The 18240-nt window shown below is 35.2% G+C and overlaps 2 protein-coding genes across 3 annotated transcripts in view; one reads left to right on the top strand and one right to left on the bottom strand.

The window, feature by feature from the left end:
• Positions 1-29: 29 nt before the first annotated feature.
• On the top strand, positions 30-9766 carry hmgcra (3-hydroxy-3-methylglutaryl-CoA reductase a). Its single transcript, XM_079605808.1, has 20 exons — positions 30-268; positions 1457-1647; positions 1771-1882; positions 1971-2058; positions 2164-2248; positions 2390-2495; positions 2640-2746; positions 2823-2942; positions 3361-3521; positions 4122-4363; positions 4454-4623; positions 4941-5135; positions 6201-6359; positions 6531-6688; positions 6774-6879; positions 7015-7185; positions 7297-7437; positions 7554-7712; positions 7857-8011; positions 8588-9766. Exons 2-20 carry the CDS (start codon positions 1483-1485, stop codon positions 8640-8642), a joined length of 2655 nt encoding a protein of 884 aa, XP_079461934.1. The 5' UTR covers positions 30-268; positions 1457-1482; the 3' UTR covers positions 8643-9766.
• A 1760-nt stretch (positions 9767-11526) lies between these two features.
• Positions 11527-18240, bottom strand: part of cert1a (ceramide transporter 1a) — a 30978-nt gene continuing 24264 nt past the window's right edge. Inside the window, exons 10-18 of one of the 2 annotated variants that reach the window (XM_079605809.1) lie at positions 17181-17264; positions 16788-16868; positions 16569-16664; positions 15167-15299; positions 14037-14107; positions 13799-13927; positions 13488-13617; positions 12495-12632; positions 11527-12401 (exon numbers count right to left, since the gene is read on the bottom strand). In XM_079605809.1, the coding sequence (XP_079461935.1) occupies positions 12505-12632; positions 13488-13617; positions 13799-13927; positions 14037-14107; positions 15167-15299; positions 16569-16664; positions 16788-16868; positions 17181-17264 (852 nt within the window). In that variant the 3' untranslated portion in view covers positions 11527-12401; positions 12495-12504. The remainder of the gene's footprint in view (positions 12402-12494; positions 12633-13487; positions 13618-13798; positions 13928-14036; positions 14108-15166; positions 15300-16568; positions 16665-16787; positions 16869-17180; positions 17265-18240) is intronic. The other variant, XM_079605810.1, reaches the window with a different exon arrangement.

Genomic DNA, 18240 nt, shown 5'->3' with positions numbered 1-18240 from the left:
TGACGCAGAGCCATGCCATCGCTTCATATAAGCCCAGAGGAGGATGCCGGTGTCAGCGACTGGAGTCCTGTCTCAAACGACGAGATATGGATTACTATCGTCTCTGTATTTATTTATCTCGGCCGCTCTAATTATGAAAACCACCGCTAAATGTTAATTTGTAACAGTGGAAATATCTGTAGTCTTTTAATTATTTAATCGCATACGAGGAGGATTTGACAGTGATCTGCTTTTGGTGTACTTATTTAACCCTCATTGATCCTCACTGGTAAGTACCAGCATCGAGATCTACAGCCATAGCTTTTATTTTACACATGCCTGCTTAATACCATGTCATCTATGATTCATGTTTTGAATGTCAATGTTGGTAGAACATGAAGTCAGAATCGTTTCACGAGCTTATGCAAAGTGCAGAAGAAGGTCCAGATTATTTATTCAATTTATTCAACTTATTTCACTTTTATTGTAAATATTTTAAGTAATTTAAATTAATTTAATTAGTAATTAATTAGTAAATATTTTTAAATCTAATCATGAGTGTTTAGGTGAGTCATTTGGGTTAATGATTACAAAAGTACGTATTTACCACCACCACCACATACAAAAAAAGTTATTTCTATTTTTTTATTTTGATATTAAATATTATAAGTGTATATATATATATATATATATATATATATATATATATATATATATATATATATATATATATTTGTACAATTAAATCAGTCATAATCTAATTATTGGTAATCACAATCAAAACTGTAAATACAGAAACAGATGGCACTGTCTTTCATAGGTCACATCAGATATGTATTTAGCACATTGAATTTATATCAAGCCATCTGATGTTACTATACAATGCAACTGCAGTAATTAATAGCTTTAAAACAACAACAACAACAACTTAAAAACATATTTTAAAGTTACCATGAAATAAAAATTGACCATTCTTATTTTTTATGGACTATTGCGCCAGTAGTATTACATGATTTAATGGTGCTGTATATCTTTTTATATTTTTTTTTATATTCATGTGCTCTCATTATCTCATTATCAAAATAACTTCCCTGCCAATTTGCAACTACATCTCTGATTATGTGTGCACTGCCTCCAGGGCTGGGCAACCTGTGTCACTCACATGAGATATTCCAAAAACCAATAAATTCCTGATAGACAAAATGAAGTCCTGCCCTACATTTTTTTCGTGTGTTTCACTCTGATATGTCACAGTAGGGAAGAAAAGACTATTGCAAATTCAGTTTCATGTCGACTTTAAGTACTCTCAGAGTACTTTTAAATGTTTCTTTCTTTCACAAATGTATTGTGTATTTTATGCATGATTTGATTTCATACTCATGAAATTGCAATGTTATGAGTGAAAGAACAATCATAATTCTGTCCCTGTAATCCTGTTTAACAAGTGTCTTTTCTTCATTGCTTTTGTCATCTACAGTAAGAGACTGCAACACACCATTCATCATGCTGACGAGACTTTTCCGAATCCACGGCCTCTTTGTGGCCTCCCATCCTTGGGAAGTCATTGTGGCTACTGTGACTCTCACCATCTGCATGATGTCCATGAACATGTTCACTGGAAATGACCAGATTTGTGGGTGGAACTTTGATTGCCCCAAATTAGAGGAGGTACAGTTTGTTACTTTGTTAAATAAATTACATCATGGTGGCGGTTAAAGTAAAGTTGAATGATAGTATTTTCTCTTCGAATTATAATATTATGTTTTTTTCCCTTTTCTATCTTGTCTCCAGCAAATACTAAGCAGCGATATCATTATCCTGACAATCACAAGATGCATAGCAATCGTCTATATTTATTTTCAATTCCAAAATCTTCGACAATTAGGATCCAAATACATATTGGGTGAGTTGTAGCTTTTAAACCTTATTAATTAAATGATTTTGTGAGGTAACATGAATTACAAGTGTTCATAGTTATATTTCCATTTCAGGCATTGCAGGACTTTTCACAATATTCTCCAGCTTTGTGTTCAGCACGGTTGTGATTCACTTCCTGGACAAGGAGCTGACAGGCCTCAAGTATGTACATTTGTGTATCACTCTCACTTGAAATTTTAAAAGTATTGCTTTGAAAAATTCCTTGTACATATATTATATGTTTATATTTTGTATTAATATTCACAGTGAGGCCTTGCCATTCTTTCTGCTGTTGATTGACCTCTCAAAAGCATGTGCTCTGGCCAAGTTTGCTTTGAGTTCCAACTCACAGGTACTTCACCTTTTTGCTTTTTTTCAGTCCAGATTTTTCATTCCAGTCCACATTTGTTACATTAAACTGAGGGTTAAGTAAATAAGACCAATCATGCCAGTCTTGTGTTTTTGTAAATGGCTTTTTTTTGCTGTCCTGCAGGATGAGGTGAGAGAGAATATTGCCAAAGGAATGGCTGTTTTAGGACCCACTTTTACTCTTGATGCCCTTGTGGAGTGCCTGGTGATCGGCGTGGGAACAATGTCAGGTAAACTTTACCCTTCCATATTAGACAGAAAATTAGCACAGGTGGAATGCGCTAACATTAAACAGATTTGTTTAATCCAGCAGCAATAAACTTACTTTTAACTTAAACTTAACTTTATTTTGCCCTTTCGTTGTTTTCCTGCAGGTGTGCGACAGCTTGAGATCATGTGCTGCTTTGGTTGTATGTCTGTCCTGGCTAACTACTTTGTGTTCATGACCTTCTTCCCGGCCTGTGTTTCTCTTGTGTTGGAGGTATGTAAGATTATTTGCGCAGTACGAATAAATGAAGACTAGAACATATTCTAACATGTATGTTTATTTCAATCAGTTGTCCAGAGAAAGCAGGGAGGGGCGACCCATCTGGCAGCTGAGCCACTTTTCTAGAGTTCTGGAAGAGGAAGAGGACAACAAGCCTAACCCTGTCACGCAAAGAGTCAAAATGATCATGGTACACACCACTAAAACACTACAATTGTCACGCTTAGTTGCACATAACGCACGACACAGGAGAATTACTAGAATAAGTCTTTAATCACTATATTAAAGAAATGCAGGAGAACACTGGAAAGCTATAAACAACTATCAAGTAAACCTAAGATGACACAAGAGAACGAAAAAAGGAAACGAAGGGTATATAAATGCACAGAGATTACAGGGTAACTAAAAAACAACAGATGAACGTAATCAAATCAGAAATCATAGAAACTAACTAGCAAACAGAACTCAGGAAAAGCAGCACAGGGAACAGAATGAAAACAAAAACAAAACAGAACAGAACAAGACCGTTACAACAGTTTTTTGATACTGGGATTTGTGATATTAATGGTTTGGTCTCTAATGGTCTGGATCATGTTTAATATTTGCAGTCTCTTGGCCTGGTCATGGTTCACGCTCATAGCCGGTGGATTGCCGATCCCACGTCAAGTAACGGAACTCTTGATCTTCCTCAAGTTGGAGTGAGCCTGAATGACAATATGCCCAAGAGGATTGAACCAGACATGCCCCTGTGGCACTTTTACATGTCCAGGTGGGCACACTTCAGAGGTCTTATTCATTTTATTAATAATAATGCTGGTTTTGGCCATTCATATTTGGATTTGTTCTACTATCTACTATTCATTTAAATTGTTTGATTTTTCTTTAGTTCTTTAGTTTTTATGTTTCAACAGTTCAAAATACATAGCTCTATGTATTAATCGTACAGCTATATCTCTGCAGCTATATATACATGCAAATTTCATATTTTCTATTATTGCATACAGCATTGTATAATAATTAGAGATGCATATTAAATTACTAATTTAGATGCATCGAAATGACAATCCTGGGTCGAAACTGAAAATTCTGAATGCACGTTCTGTGTCTTTTGTTTTGTATGGACTCCAAAACCATTTTTAGGTAGCTGAAATTTTAGTGCATCCATATAAAAAAATGGTACTGTAGATATGATCATGCACAATTAAATATCCAATATCAATAGATACTGTACGATAAATTTAAAAGAAAACGTCTAATATCCGGTGATAACCAATTTGATATGGATATATCATCATGCATCCTAAATAATAATAGTAATAAGACTATGAGGTCTTCCTGATGTGATTATTATTTTATCGTGTGCGTTTAGGATGATCAGCATGGACATTGAGCAGGTGATCACACTGGGTCTCGCCCTGTTCCTGGCTGTGAAGTACATTTTCTTCGAGCAAGTGGAGATGGAATCTACCCTGTCCCTGAAAGTCCCCTCTCCAGGCTCCATGCTCTCGCAGAAATGGTCTCCTGATCAGTGCTGTAGGAAGGAGGTTTCCTGTTCTATCAAGCCTGAGAAAACCCCAACTCCCCTTCCTGTTGTTACCAAAGAGGAAAGAGGTATTCCCCCCTTGCCTTTTCATTTTTGTGTTTATTTTATGCGAAACCATCACTCTATAATGGAATCTAACTGCAATTTCTCTCTTTCAGATTTAGTGATTCGGCCCCTGCCAGCCCTGAAAGAGCCTGAGCATAAAAGTAATTTTGTTCTGGGAGAGGATGAAACTCAGGAAAACGCTGATGTGTCGGAGCCTGCGATCAGTGTACCTACCGATCCTAGACCCGTGGAAGATTGTCTGTCCATTCTGAAAAACCCAGATGTAAGAGCGCTGTTAAATATTCCAGCGATACTGTTTCTCTTGTTGTTTTTCTTTCCTACATCAAGATTAACCCTGGGTTCACTGCGGGACTGAAACCTGTAGTTATTTTTTACCTCAGGGTTGACCCATGTAATCTCTAATGAGATCCTCCTCTCCCTCTTTACTCTGACTCTTAGCCAATTAGTTTATGACGTTAGACACGATCAGAAGCATGTAGTGAAACCATTTACCTCCTAGAGTAGACTGTTACCTTAATCCAAGTATAATCACAATGTATGTGTGTGAGTGTTTAAGTGTCACTTCTTCTGACTCCACAGATGGGCGCTCGGTACCTCAGCGATGAGGAGGTGATCGTTTTGGTGAACTCAAAGCACATCCCAGCTTACAAACTGGAGGCCATGATGGAGACCCCTGAGAGAGGGGTGATGATCCGCAGAAAAATGCTCTCCCCCAAATTCCCAGATCCCTCAGCTCTCTCCTGTCTGCCTTATAAAGACTATGACTACTCTAAGGTAAGACATGAGGTCCTCACATCATACATCATTTAATTAGTGGTGCTTTATTGATTTGAACAAACTAGGGATGTACTGACATTGAAACGTTTTCAAATTCCAAATTTTGTTAAAAAAGATATGATCCAATAAGATTATTTAATGTTTTTTTAAAGAAGTCTCTTATGCTAACCAAAGCGGCATTTTTTAAAATAAAAAATACAGTAAAAACAGTAATACTGTTAAAATTAGTGCTGTCAAATCGATAAACCGATATATATATGTGTGTGTGTGTGTGCATGTCTATATACAGTATATACACACTGACATAAATAATATTACTAAATATATATACACATATATATTTTTATTTTGTAAACTATTTTTTTGTTAGATGTAATTTAGCGATTTGACAGAACTATAAAAATATTACAATTTAAAATAACTCTTTTCTATTTTTTTAATTTAAGAATGTAATTTATTTCTTTGATGAAAAGGCTGAATTTTCAGCATCATTACTCCAGTCCTCAGTGTCACATGATTCTTCAGAAATCATTCTAATATGCTGATTTGCTGCTCAAGAAACATTTATTTTTATTATCAATGTTGTACCGGTATATGTTTTTTTAAACTATTTTAATCATACTTATTTGAATTTTATTTCATTATTTTTAAGATTCTTTAATGAATAGAAAGTTCAGAAGAACAGCATTTATTTCATTTTTTTTTTAAACATTAATAGATGTATTTACTGTCACTTTTGCTCAATTTAATGCATTCTTCTTCACTAGAGTACCAATTTTATTTTTATTATTTATTAACTTTTTAAAAATAATCTACTGACCTAAAAACAAAAAAATATATGTATACCAAACTGAGCACTGCCTATAAAAGAAAATTTGGCTCATAACTAATTTGATACCATACTTTAAGGGTGGACTGAATTGGGCTAGGAAACACTATTTAGTAATGCTTCAGTAACTGTATAGCAACCCTGGCAACTACCTAGAACATTTAGGAGTTTATTGAGGTTTTTTGAGCCTTTGATGGAAACCTTACCATTAATTCTCATGTTTTTTATTCCAGGTGATGGGAACATGTTGTGAGAACGTCATTGGTTACATGCCAGTCCCTGTGGGGGTTGCTGGTCCACTGTTATTGGATGGAAAGCAGTTTCAAGTCCCCATGGCAACAACTGAGGGCTGTCTAGTCGCCAGCACAAATAGAGGCTGCAGAGCTATAGCTGTAAGCAAAATACTTTTCCCCTAGTTTGGTTTTCCTGTTTTTTTTTGTTTTAGTTCTCAAAGGAAAGCTGAAGGCAAACACATTAAACAGCAGCCTAAACTGATGTAAAGTTGCGTAATGTCTAGTGTAGAGCACATTAATCTAATGTTGTTGTGAATTTCTGTCCCACAGTTGGGAGGTGGTGCCAGTAGCCGTGTTCTTGCAGATGCAATGACCAGAGGGCCGGTGGTCCGTCTGCCTTCTGCCTGTCAAGCGGCTGAAGTCAAGGCCTATTTGGAGAGCACTGAGGGCTTCAAGATCATCAAGGAGTCATTTGACCAGACCAGCAGGTATGGAACTATTTCACTGAACAGATTTATTGTGGTAGTGCAGTTAGTAGTGATTTTGAAACATATATTTGTGTTGTTTGTGTAGGTTCGCACGATTAGAGAAGCTTCTGATTGGCCTGGCAAGTCGCAACCTGTACATTCGATTCCAGTCCAAAACTGGAGATGCAATGGGCATGAACATGATCTCAAAAGTACGCTGAATTGCATTTTACAAAATGATGTTAAACACGGTCACTGCAGATATTAAAATGATCTTAACTGACCTGACACGATTCATTACTCGCGCTTCGCTGAGTTTTTATCTTTCTTTTCTCTTTGGTCACCAGGGCACAGAACAGGCTCTCGCCAGGCTGAAGGAGGAGTTTCCAGAGCTTCAAGTTTTGGCTGTTAGTGGAAACTACTGTACTGACAAAAAACCTGCTGCCATCAACTGGATTGAAGGCAGGGGCAAGTCAGTGGTGTGTGAGGCCACCATTCCAGCTAAAGTTGTCAAAGAGGTACACAACCACATCATATTCCACTAAAAGTCCCATATTGGCTGCATAAATGTATGTTTTTGGAATGAAAATCCAGACTATATGTCTCACACAAATGTTTTTTTCCCGCAGATTTTAAAGACGTCGACTGCGGCTCTGGTAGACGTGAACATAAACAAGAACTTGGTTGGATCTGCTATGGCTGGAAGCATCGGAGGTTATAACGCTCACGCCGCCAACATTGTAGCTGCTATCTATATTGCTTGTGGACAGGTAATAAAAGTTAATGCTGTATTGTTTGAAGTATGATTTTGATACGGATAATGATGTGTTGTGTGATTATATAGTTACAATACGTGCAGATGTACAAACGAATTTGTTCTCGACAGGACCCAGCGCAGACAGTGGGCAGCTCTAATTGTATCACTATAATGGAAGCCTCAGGCCACACCGGGGAGGATCTTTATATCAGCTGTACTATGCCATCCATTGAGCTGGGCACTGTGGGCGGGGGTACTAACCTTCCTCCTCAGCAGGCCTGTTTACAGGTACGCACACCTATTCGATACAGGATCAATATTTGACACTTACGAAAGACAGACGTATGTTTTAGTTTCATTGTGGATGCACAGTTCTGAAGCCACTCTCATAGCATCTCATTCAGTTTTATTCTCTCTGTCTCTTCCTGTCAGATGTTGGGTGTTCTGGGTGCCAGTCAGGTGTGTCCGGGCGAAAATGCCAGACAGCTTGCCAAGGTGGTGTGTGGGACCGTGCTTGCAGGAGAGCTGTCACTCATGTCTGCACTTGCTGCCGGACACCTGGTGAAAAGTCACATGACTCACAACAGGTAAGAATTCTTTATAAAATATGAATAGAACATTACTTTAATATTATTTAATGTATGTGTGTGTGTGTGTGTGTGTGTGTGTGTGTATATATATATATATATATATATATATATATATATATATAATTTTTCAAATAATATAATAGTACAGTTTTAGTCATATATATTTATTTACATTTTACATATACATCTATTCATTTAGCAGACGCTTTTATCCAAAGCGACTTACAAATGAGAATATATATATATTATTTATATATATATAATTTAAATACATTTTTTTATATATATATATTTTTTTTCACACACACACACACACACACACACACACACACACACACACACACACACACACACACACACACACACACACACACACACACACACACACACAGTAATATATCATTATAATAATTTAAATTTTAATACCATATTTAAAAAATTACCTTACAAATTAAAATATAGTTCAATATAATATCATAATAATAGACAATAATAATAGACTGACAATGTTTTGTAACGTAAACTATCATCTGCAAACACCTGTATAATTTCTTTTTTATATTCTGGCTTTAGATCAAAAGTGAATTTGCAAGAAGCTCCAGGAACATGTACTAAGCAGGCATCTTGAGATGTCACCTGTTGAAGAGGCAAAGGGACACACCGAAAGACGATCTCAACTTCAAAGCACAAATGATTAGTAATTTAGATTATTTTCAAGGACAACAAAAGGAATACAAACTTACTGTTCATGGTTTCCCTGATCTGTTAAAGAGACTCGATTAATTAAAGACTGGAATCAAGACCAGCTGTGCTCACAAGCTTAGAGTCGGTATTTCTAAATTATATCTGAGCAGGATCGCAGTTTCCAGGCCTGCTTTGTCAAGCTTAACTCGTTATGAACAGCAAATCTGATCTTAGATCCACAGTAGCCGGAACATACAGATAAAGAAGGCCATATAACATAATTTGTTTTATAAAATCAATGAAGTTCAGGTCACTTACAAGGCTGACTGGATGTGTTAAAGTGGAAAGCATTTTGTACTTAATTTTTATTTGATGGTGATGGCAACTGGTAGCATTTCTTTGCCAACTTGTTGCCAAACTGGACAGCAACATTAGAAAGGGAAAGAGAAAGTTTACTTCTTTGCACTTAGAAAGGGAAATGGCACAGGACAGTACTGACACAGAGGAGTTTAAAGTACTATGATTCACTAGTTGGTACACATGTAGAATATTACAGATACCGAACGACTATGAAATTGCCAAACGCAGTCGTAAGCACAGCAGTGATCGCAGTGTTTCTCGTGTCAGAATGTACAGTAGTTTTGTTTTTCTATGACACAGGAATGTATTGAATGACTTGTGTAACTGAAAGGAGTAGTGCTACGGCATGATGGGACAAATATTTCAAAAGGTGCTATGATTCACGTTTCAGTTCTTTGTTCAATTACTGATTTCTTTGTGTTTGAACACCTACTGCAATGGGTTTATGTAACAATACACAACACATTGCGTATTTCTGAAGGCTTGAAATGGCTTTTATTGAGTTGCTTCTGGTTTTTATGTCATGAAAAAGAGTGGCTGATGTTTAGAAAAGTATGTTTCATACTGAAGACTGAAAGGAAAAAAAAATATGTTTCATGCTTTCCCCCCCAAAGGCACAATTCAAATTATTAAATAAATAATAAACTGCAAAGTTTTGTATATTTTTTTATAATAAAGGAAAATAAATAATACATTGTGTTGTGCTTGAATTGGTCATATTCTCTTTCTCACTTGGGCAACTTCAACCAAATAAACAAAGAAAATGTGCAAGGTTTACAACTAAAAACCTGCCAATGTATTCATTATTTCTCTAGCAAAGGAATGCATTTAATTTATAAAAAAATGTCGGTTTGTTGCTATTGTGTGCATTAGGCTTACTTATTCGTGTGCGTTAACATTTAGCTCAACTTTAAAGAAAGAAAGATAAGCCTGAAAACAAAAAAAAGCACCAAATGAATATGTCGCTGAATGTTTCAAATAATTTAACTAATATCAATTTATTCTCTAATACCTGATTAAAAAAAGTTCAATACTACAAAAAAAAGCACAACTGTTATATTTTGAGGCTATGCGTGTACTTTCAGCGTGTACTGAAGACCGGAATGTGGTGAGATGTTTGAGTTCTCTTAAGGCAATGACATTATAGGCTCTTGCCTCACCAGAGTGTGATCCGACCAATCAGCCCGCCCTGCATCACATCTCACCAGGACACTGGCTGCTGATTGGCTCAAACCTTGCCTAGAGACAGACCTGCAGGGATGAAACGGGCTTTACACACACACACACACACACACACAAGTTAATATCAGAGCACTAACCGTGTTACTCCTCCCTTAATGCTTATCTTGAATAGTAACCCTATCGCATGCTCATGATAGCATATCAGCCCATAGGTTTGTCAGTCATCATCAGCGCTCAGCGTGATTGGAAACGCCCAGTGCAGAGTTCACAGAGGTTGAGTTGGTTTATTGCACCGTACTGAGATATTCTTCCTGTACAACACGCATAAAATCATCCTTGAGTGAGTTTAAAAAACTGTAGGCAGTAACAATTGATTTGACAGTGTCCTTGTTATAGTTACAATAGTAATAGGTATTCTGCATTACATGCCACTAACCCTATAGCAACTACATGTAGATATTAGTCTGTACTTAATTTGCTGTAGCCTGTAACAAACACAAATAAAAAAGTGAAAGTTTAGCTTTTGTTTAATAAAATTTGGTTTCATTAATAAGTTGCTGATACTACATATAAAGAAGTAATTTACAAATCCTTTTTTTTTTATATATATATATAAAGGCAATCGACATTTGTAATCAATCTCAAATTAGTCAGGTGGTTTTTTTTCTTAGTTTCTTGTTCTTGCTTTCATAAACTAAGAGTTTCACACCATTCAACTAAATAAAAGTGCTTTAAGCAGTACTGCAGCAGCAAATCTGTGACGGCAGGCAGGTTATGCAACGATTCCATCATTTACATGCATCAAATCAGCCGTTCTGAACTAATATGGAAAAAATGGGATTTTAAAACAGAAAAAAATATCATATTGTTTAGTGCAAACAATGTTACTGACATCACAAAAAACAAAACCAACATTAGAATAGTGAGATGATTCAATTAATAAATGGATTTGCCTTGCATATGCATTTCTCATAAATTTTTTCTTCATCATTCGCCATCATTTACTCTCGTTCGTCCAAACAAAAGAAAATATTTTGAGGAATGTGGGTAACCAAACTTATTTTGTTACTAACATAAATAACATCTCAAAATATCTTATTTTGTGTTCTACAGAACAAAGAAAGTTTTTCAGGTTTGGAACGACATGAGAGTGAGTAAATGATGACAATGTTGGGGTAAACTACTCCTTAAAGTGTAGTGAAAGCTGAAAATGTGTCAGATTCATTCATTCTTCCATACAGTGAATTAGACCACATAAGTGACATAAAACTGTGAAATGGCACAACTGCAGTAATTCCTCATATATTGTGTAGACAGAAAACCAACAGGTAATAATGAACCAATTCATGTGAACAGTGGAATGGTGAAACTGCCCTAATATCATCCAAACACAGGCATTTGTACAACAAAGTCCCACCTACATGCAGAGATTATTTTTGAAACTTCTGAAAATTAGAACAAAAAAAACTAAACTAAACTTAAAAAGAAAAGGGAATAATGGTCATATACAAGTCACTACCAACTTTTTACAGGTCTACCAAAATACCCTCTACTTTTTAATATTAGCAGTTCCCATTAAACATACACTTTGCCAAAAGCCACATTTATGAATTACAATAATAAAAAATGTGTAATGCCTTCACATGTAAATAATGTTAAACATTCATACACTAACTGTACAATAGAGCTTAAGACTGTAGTCTAACATCCTCTTGAGGACAGAACGGGTCTTCCTAAGACAAATGGCTATTGGCCAGTGAAAATCATTATAAATCAAGGCATCAAGTTTACAGTATATATATATATATATATATTTCATCAAGACCGCAGTCAGAACTCAAACTATGATCAAATATTTACAAAAATGTAAAACACTTTAACAACCTGAGCCACAGCTCTTTTACGAAAAAACAAGTAAGGCCTTTTGAAGATGAACAGACCGTGTTGGTTATTCTAGTGTGTTTGACTGTTCAAAGGTGCTTTTACAGATATTGGTGTACTGCTTTTGTTCAGTCTGTATGGATACAGTTTGAAAAAGGTTGAAGAGTGTCAAGAGCACTTGGGCAGAGCAGCGCTTTGTCATGAGTGATGGTAGAGCAATGTGAATAAGGCGTTTCTTCAGGTGAGTCAGAAAGCAAACTGGGAATGTAGATTAAACAACCTGCAGGAAGAGAAAACGAGATTTGGAATAAATGTACAACGCGTTGTGATTTACAACCGAGAGACAGTCGCTTGTTTTTAAGGTGCGAGTTACCTGGTGTTGTTCAGAAGAGGATAGCCTCATCGCTGGTCTTCTCTTGAACATACGTGGTGAAGCGTTTGAGGAATTTGGGGTATTCTCTCTTGGCTACGGCTCGCAAGACTGATGCAGGGGCCCAACCACCAGGATTTACTTTAGGATTACATGAACACAGCATTAATGTGACATTTAATATCATGTATATCATAAAACAAAGATTGCAATCCAAACTCTTATGTACTCAGTGTACAAATGATACATTTATGATATTTATGGGCGGTTGACATTTTTAAACTGTCAGATGTCTTTTGCTAGAAGACATTTAAAGAATGTCAACTGTCTGGTTACCAACATTCTTTTTAAATATATATTTGTTTGTGTTCAACAGATGATAGAAACTCATACAGGATTAGAATAACCTGAGGGTGAGTAAATTATGACAATTTTCATTTTTGAGTGAACTATCTCTTTAAGGATCAGCATGATAATTCAAAGTTTACAAAGTCAATTACTCATTTTTTATCTATTATCTATTATGTGGTCACTAAAACAGTTGAAATATTGTGAAATATTATTACAATTTAAAATAACTATTTTATATTTTAATATATTTTTTTAAATGCAATTTATTCCTGTGATGGCAAAGCTGAATTTTCAGCATCATTACCCCAATGTCACATGATTCCTCAGTAATTATTCTAATATGCTCAAGAAACATTTAATTATTATTTTTTCTTTGATAATAATAAAATGCTTAATATTTTTGTGGAAATATTTTGTTCAAATGAACAGCATTTATTTTGTAACATACAGTTTGAAATCTTTACTGTCACTTTTGATCAATACTTACTAACAAATCTTACGGACCCCGAACTTTTAAACAGTCATGTATGAACTTTTAAGACACCCACCCAAACTTTAGTTTTAATTATTTTCAGGGGTTCAATTAGGATGGTCAGACACGCTGACCCGTGAAAACTGGCACCATGGTTGTAGTGCTAGGCTTACCGTTGGCTACATATGTGATTTTACAGAGGATGTTGTCCCTGGTGATGTCTTTGTCTCCCTCTGGTGGGCTGATTAGTGTTTGACAGATCATGGCTACATTGATTTTGGCACGAATGCATCTAGCAGAGGGCTGGAGAAAACAAGAGAAAACCTCTGTTAGAGAGTACTCTCATGCACAGCTTATTGTATCCCTTTAAAGTTGAACATTATGCGTTTATATGTTTCTGGGTTTCTAATAATAATGTCTGTGATATCAAATTGTATGAAAAGGGAAACATTTTAAAAGATACTTCTGCAGTCCAGGTACTTACTGGATAGCTGTCATGATCCACTGAGAAGTTGCACACCAGCCAGGTGTCAGGATCATTCTCATTGGTGGAGAGGATTTTACGAATAACCGATACATAAAGCACGTCCCGCTGGGAGGCAGGCCACACTCTCTACAAAAGAGGAGTGAGAAAGTGTAACTAAAGATGTCAATGCAACCGCAACAACCACAAATGATTACAGAAACAACCAGCCATAATGCAAAAGTGAATGGTGCTTTACTTTATGTGTCTGATGAACGATGACCGCTTTATCCGAGAGCGTCTCAACCACTTGAAAGCTTTCAATTGTTGCTGTAAAAGATAAGGTAAATGTGTTTGCATGTATAAGCATTATTATTTGCATCAGTTATAATCATTAACTAAAACTATTTTTTTTATTCTAATTGGAATAAAGCAGAAATAAAATATAAATATTAGATGAAAAAAAAAAAAAAAACTTATTTCAAGTCAACATTTAAATTTTTCATTTAGTTAAGTGTAAAAGCAATAAAATGATTACCTGGAAATAAATGAAAACTAAACTAAAACAAAAATAGATTAAACCTAAATAAATAAAAATAAAAATTTTTTTTTTACAAAAGCACATTAAACCAAAATTAACATGAAAACTAAAATTATAAAAATAAAAGATACAACATTTTCCTAAAACTATAATAAAACTAAAAGAAAAAGTAAAGGCCCTGTTTACACCTGGTATTAAGATGCGTTTTAGTCGATCAGATCACAATTGGACGACTCTAAATACAGGTGGAAATGTCAGGGACTAAAACGTTTTGAGCTTTCAACCACTTCAAGTAGTCGTCAAAAAACGCATTTGACCGGATTGTTTTCAGTGTAAACGCTCATGTGGTCAACTCACCAACTGCGTAAACATTATGGGAAGCACACTAGCCAGACGGGATTTAAACTTTGTCGGCTGAAGACTCAAGTTTGGTTTGAATATTAAAAACGTGCCAGGCACAATGATCTCTCACGATTCCTGACTTCTAACACACACTCACCATGTTCGCCATGATCTTGTGGCTACCAGAGCAAAAAACAAAAGCTGCTGTTATCCGTAAAAAAAAAAAAAAGCCCAAACATATACCCGTCCATAGACCCTCCCCTCCAAGAAATCAGGAGAAAAGTTGTCACAAGTGGACAAAAGAGACGGATTAAAACACCGGGTGTAAACGGGAATGTGTCCCTCGTCCACTTGTGATCTGAATGACCAAAACGCATCTTAATACCTGAAAATAACATTGATTTACATGTCCTATACATACATGGTCTGATAACCTGATGTCTAAATAGTGGCAATATTAGATTAGAAGATCAAAAAGGCAAAATAATATGCTGAGGTGAACATACTCTCCCAGTCGTTCCGATAAGCTGTGTCCCAAAAGTAATGGCAGACCTCGTGCCCCGTGACCCCTCTGACAGAATGAGTAGCTTTGAGAGGATCCAGAACAAGGCCATTCTCCTCCACCTCTCTCCTATACACCTGCAAAAACAAATGTTGCAACAAGTTTGTTTTTTGTACATACCTACATTTATTATATATATATATTATATATATATATATATATATATATATATATATATATATATATATATATATATATATATATATATATATATATATATATATATATACATACACACACACACACACACACACCACAGGAGTCAGTAAGATTTAAAAACAAACAAACAAAAAATATGAATACTTTTATTCAATATGGATGTATTAAATTGATCAACAGCAACAGTAAAAGCATTTATAATGTTACAAAAGATTTATATTTCAAATAAATGCTGTTCTTTCAAAGAATCCTGAAAATATCACAGTTTACGCAAAATATTAAGCAGGACAACTTTTTTAACATTGATAATAAGAACCCCAAATCAGCATATTAATATTCATTCTTTTTAATTTCATTCATTCGTTTTTACTGTATTTTTTTTATCAAATTAATGCAGCCTTGGTGAGCATCTGAGACTTCTTTCAAAAACTTTTCTGAAATCAAACGTTTGAATGGTAGTGTGCAATATATATATATATATATATATGTACACATACACAGTGCATCTGGAAAGAATTCACAGCGCTTCACTTTTCCACAGTTTGTTATGTTACAGCCTAGGGCTGTAAACGATTAATCACATCCAAAATAAAAGTTTGTGTTTACATAAAATATGTGTGTATTGTGTATAATTATTTTGTAAATATAAATACACACACATGCATGCATATATTTAAGAAAAATGTGTTGTTATTTTTTTTTTTTACAAATTATATAAAAATATATATGCAGTATATAAAAGCAAATATATACATGCATGTGTGTGTATTTATATATACAAAATAATTATACACAATACACACATATACTGTATATTATGTAAACACAAACTTTTATTTTGGATGCGATTAATCGTTTACAGCCCTATTACAGCCTTATTTCAAAATGGATTAAAATAACTATTTTCCTCAAAATTCTACAAACAATACCCCATAGAAGTTTGTTTTAAATATTTTAAAATTTCTTTAAAAAAAAAAAGTTAACAGAGCACAATCCAAGCCATGAAGTCCAAGAAATTGTCTGTAGAACTCCGAGACAGGATATTATCGATAAATTTGCAAGAATTGCAAGGAATAAAAAAACAGAAGATATAAAGCTTGGATGTTATAGGCATTTTTTTATTCTGATATAGAAACAGGCTTCCATAGAAACAAGCTAGGTTTCAAATTAAACTATCTATATTTCACCTTCATATCCCCTTCTTCAATGACCAGCTGCCAGTTAGCATCTCCACCCACATCTTGTAAAGAATAAGTCATGTGACTGTGCACCATCTCCTCAACCTGTGAACAATACAAGAGGTATGAGGTGTTGTTGAAAGTATACAAGCAAAAAAAAGTTTCAAACATTTCTTTCTCGTTACGAACAATCATACGCCTGCAGTTCATCCACACTGTCATATCTACCTGAGCACTGAACCTGTGCACGTCATCTGAGGCACTTATGAGGTCGACGGAGGAGGACAAGGAGGAAGTATGACTGCGAGGCTGAACCCAAGAGACAGAAAGACAGAGGGAAACAGGTCAAGGGAAAGAGAGGGAAATAAAAAAAAATCTCATCATCACCCAGAGAACACAAAGAAGACTCCCACTGTAAATCACACTTCAGCAGGAGGAACTGGAAGAACAAAGGCAGTCTCACAAAAGTATTGAATTACAAAAAGTATTGAAAGTTCCAAGAATTTCACAGAGCAGATCCACCATCAGCAATGACAGAATCGCAAAATCAGTCACGAAAATGCAAATGTGCTTTGATAGAGTGTTTGTGTGTAGGAGTGTGTGTTTGTGTGGGTGAGTCACCTTATTCGAGTATTTCTGAGTGCCGATGGAGGAATAGGTGTCTGGAGAGAGGGAGATTTGTCGAGATACTCTGCTTCTTTCTGCCTGGGACAGCAAAACATGTCAGCAACATTTATATATAAACATTAGCTTTAAATGCAATTAAATTAGCTGTAAATATACTTTGAAGAGTTTCTTGACTGGTATATTGGCTGTTGGATCCTGATGAACAACAATCTGTTCTGATCAGGTACGGTTGGGAGTCGAAGAATCGATTCCTAGATTCCAAGGCATTGGTAATCGAGAATCATTTCCAAAAGTTGGAATCTATTCCATCAAGGGGAATTGAATCCTATTTCCTTTTTTTTTATTGGTTACACATTTAAGGTGTACTTGTTACAGTGTAACTAAACATTTAAGTACAGAGTAATATTAATTAACAACATGTACTTACTATATAATTAGGGTTAGTTAGTTGCATGTAATTATGTATAATTTACTGTTATTACCTACGTACATGTAATGTAACAAGGACACTGTAAAATAAAGTGTTACGGACTTTTTCTTAAAGGTTCATCTGTTACTCCACAAAAAAGGGTCTATATTCATTATCAGGTCTGGTTCCAACTAGTAGTAAACTGAAACAACAAGGACGATATTTGCCATTTTTCTATTTTTTTTTTTCTGATCTCAACTTCAAACCAGACTTTCAGTGTGATTGAGCGTGTTTATCCTTAAGGCACGTTAACACCCATAAAAATAACTATATTAGATGATAACTGTAATTAAGTTATGTTGTCTATGTAAAAGTTGAGCTCTTTAAAGTCAATGGGTTCTGATTGGCTGTCAATGCATTTAGAATAGTGATTCCAATTATATTGTTCCTCTCTGTCATTATCGTTATAGCTGTTGTATAGACTTCCATATTCTCATAGAAACTCTATAGTTATAACTGTTGTGTGGACTTCCATATTCTCATAGAAACTCTATAGTTATAACTGTTGTGTGGACTTCCATATTCTCATAGAAACTCTATAGTTATAACTGTTGTATAGACTTCCATATTCTCATATAAACTCTA

The sequence above is a fragment of the Phoxinus phoxinus genome (assembly GCF_949152265.1).
Source record: "Phoxinus phoxinus genome assembly, chromosome: 3".
In the NCBI taxonomy this organism is placed as follows: domain Eukaryota; kingdom Metazoa; phylum Chordata; class Actinopteri; order Cypriniformes; family Leuciscidae; genus Phoxinus; species Phoxinus phoxinus.
This window is presented reverse-complemented; position numbering and strand designations above follow the sequence as displayed.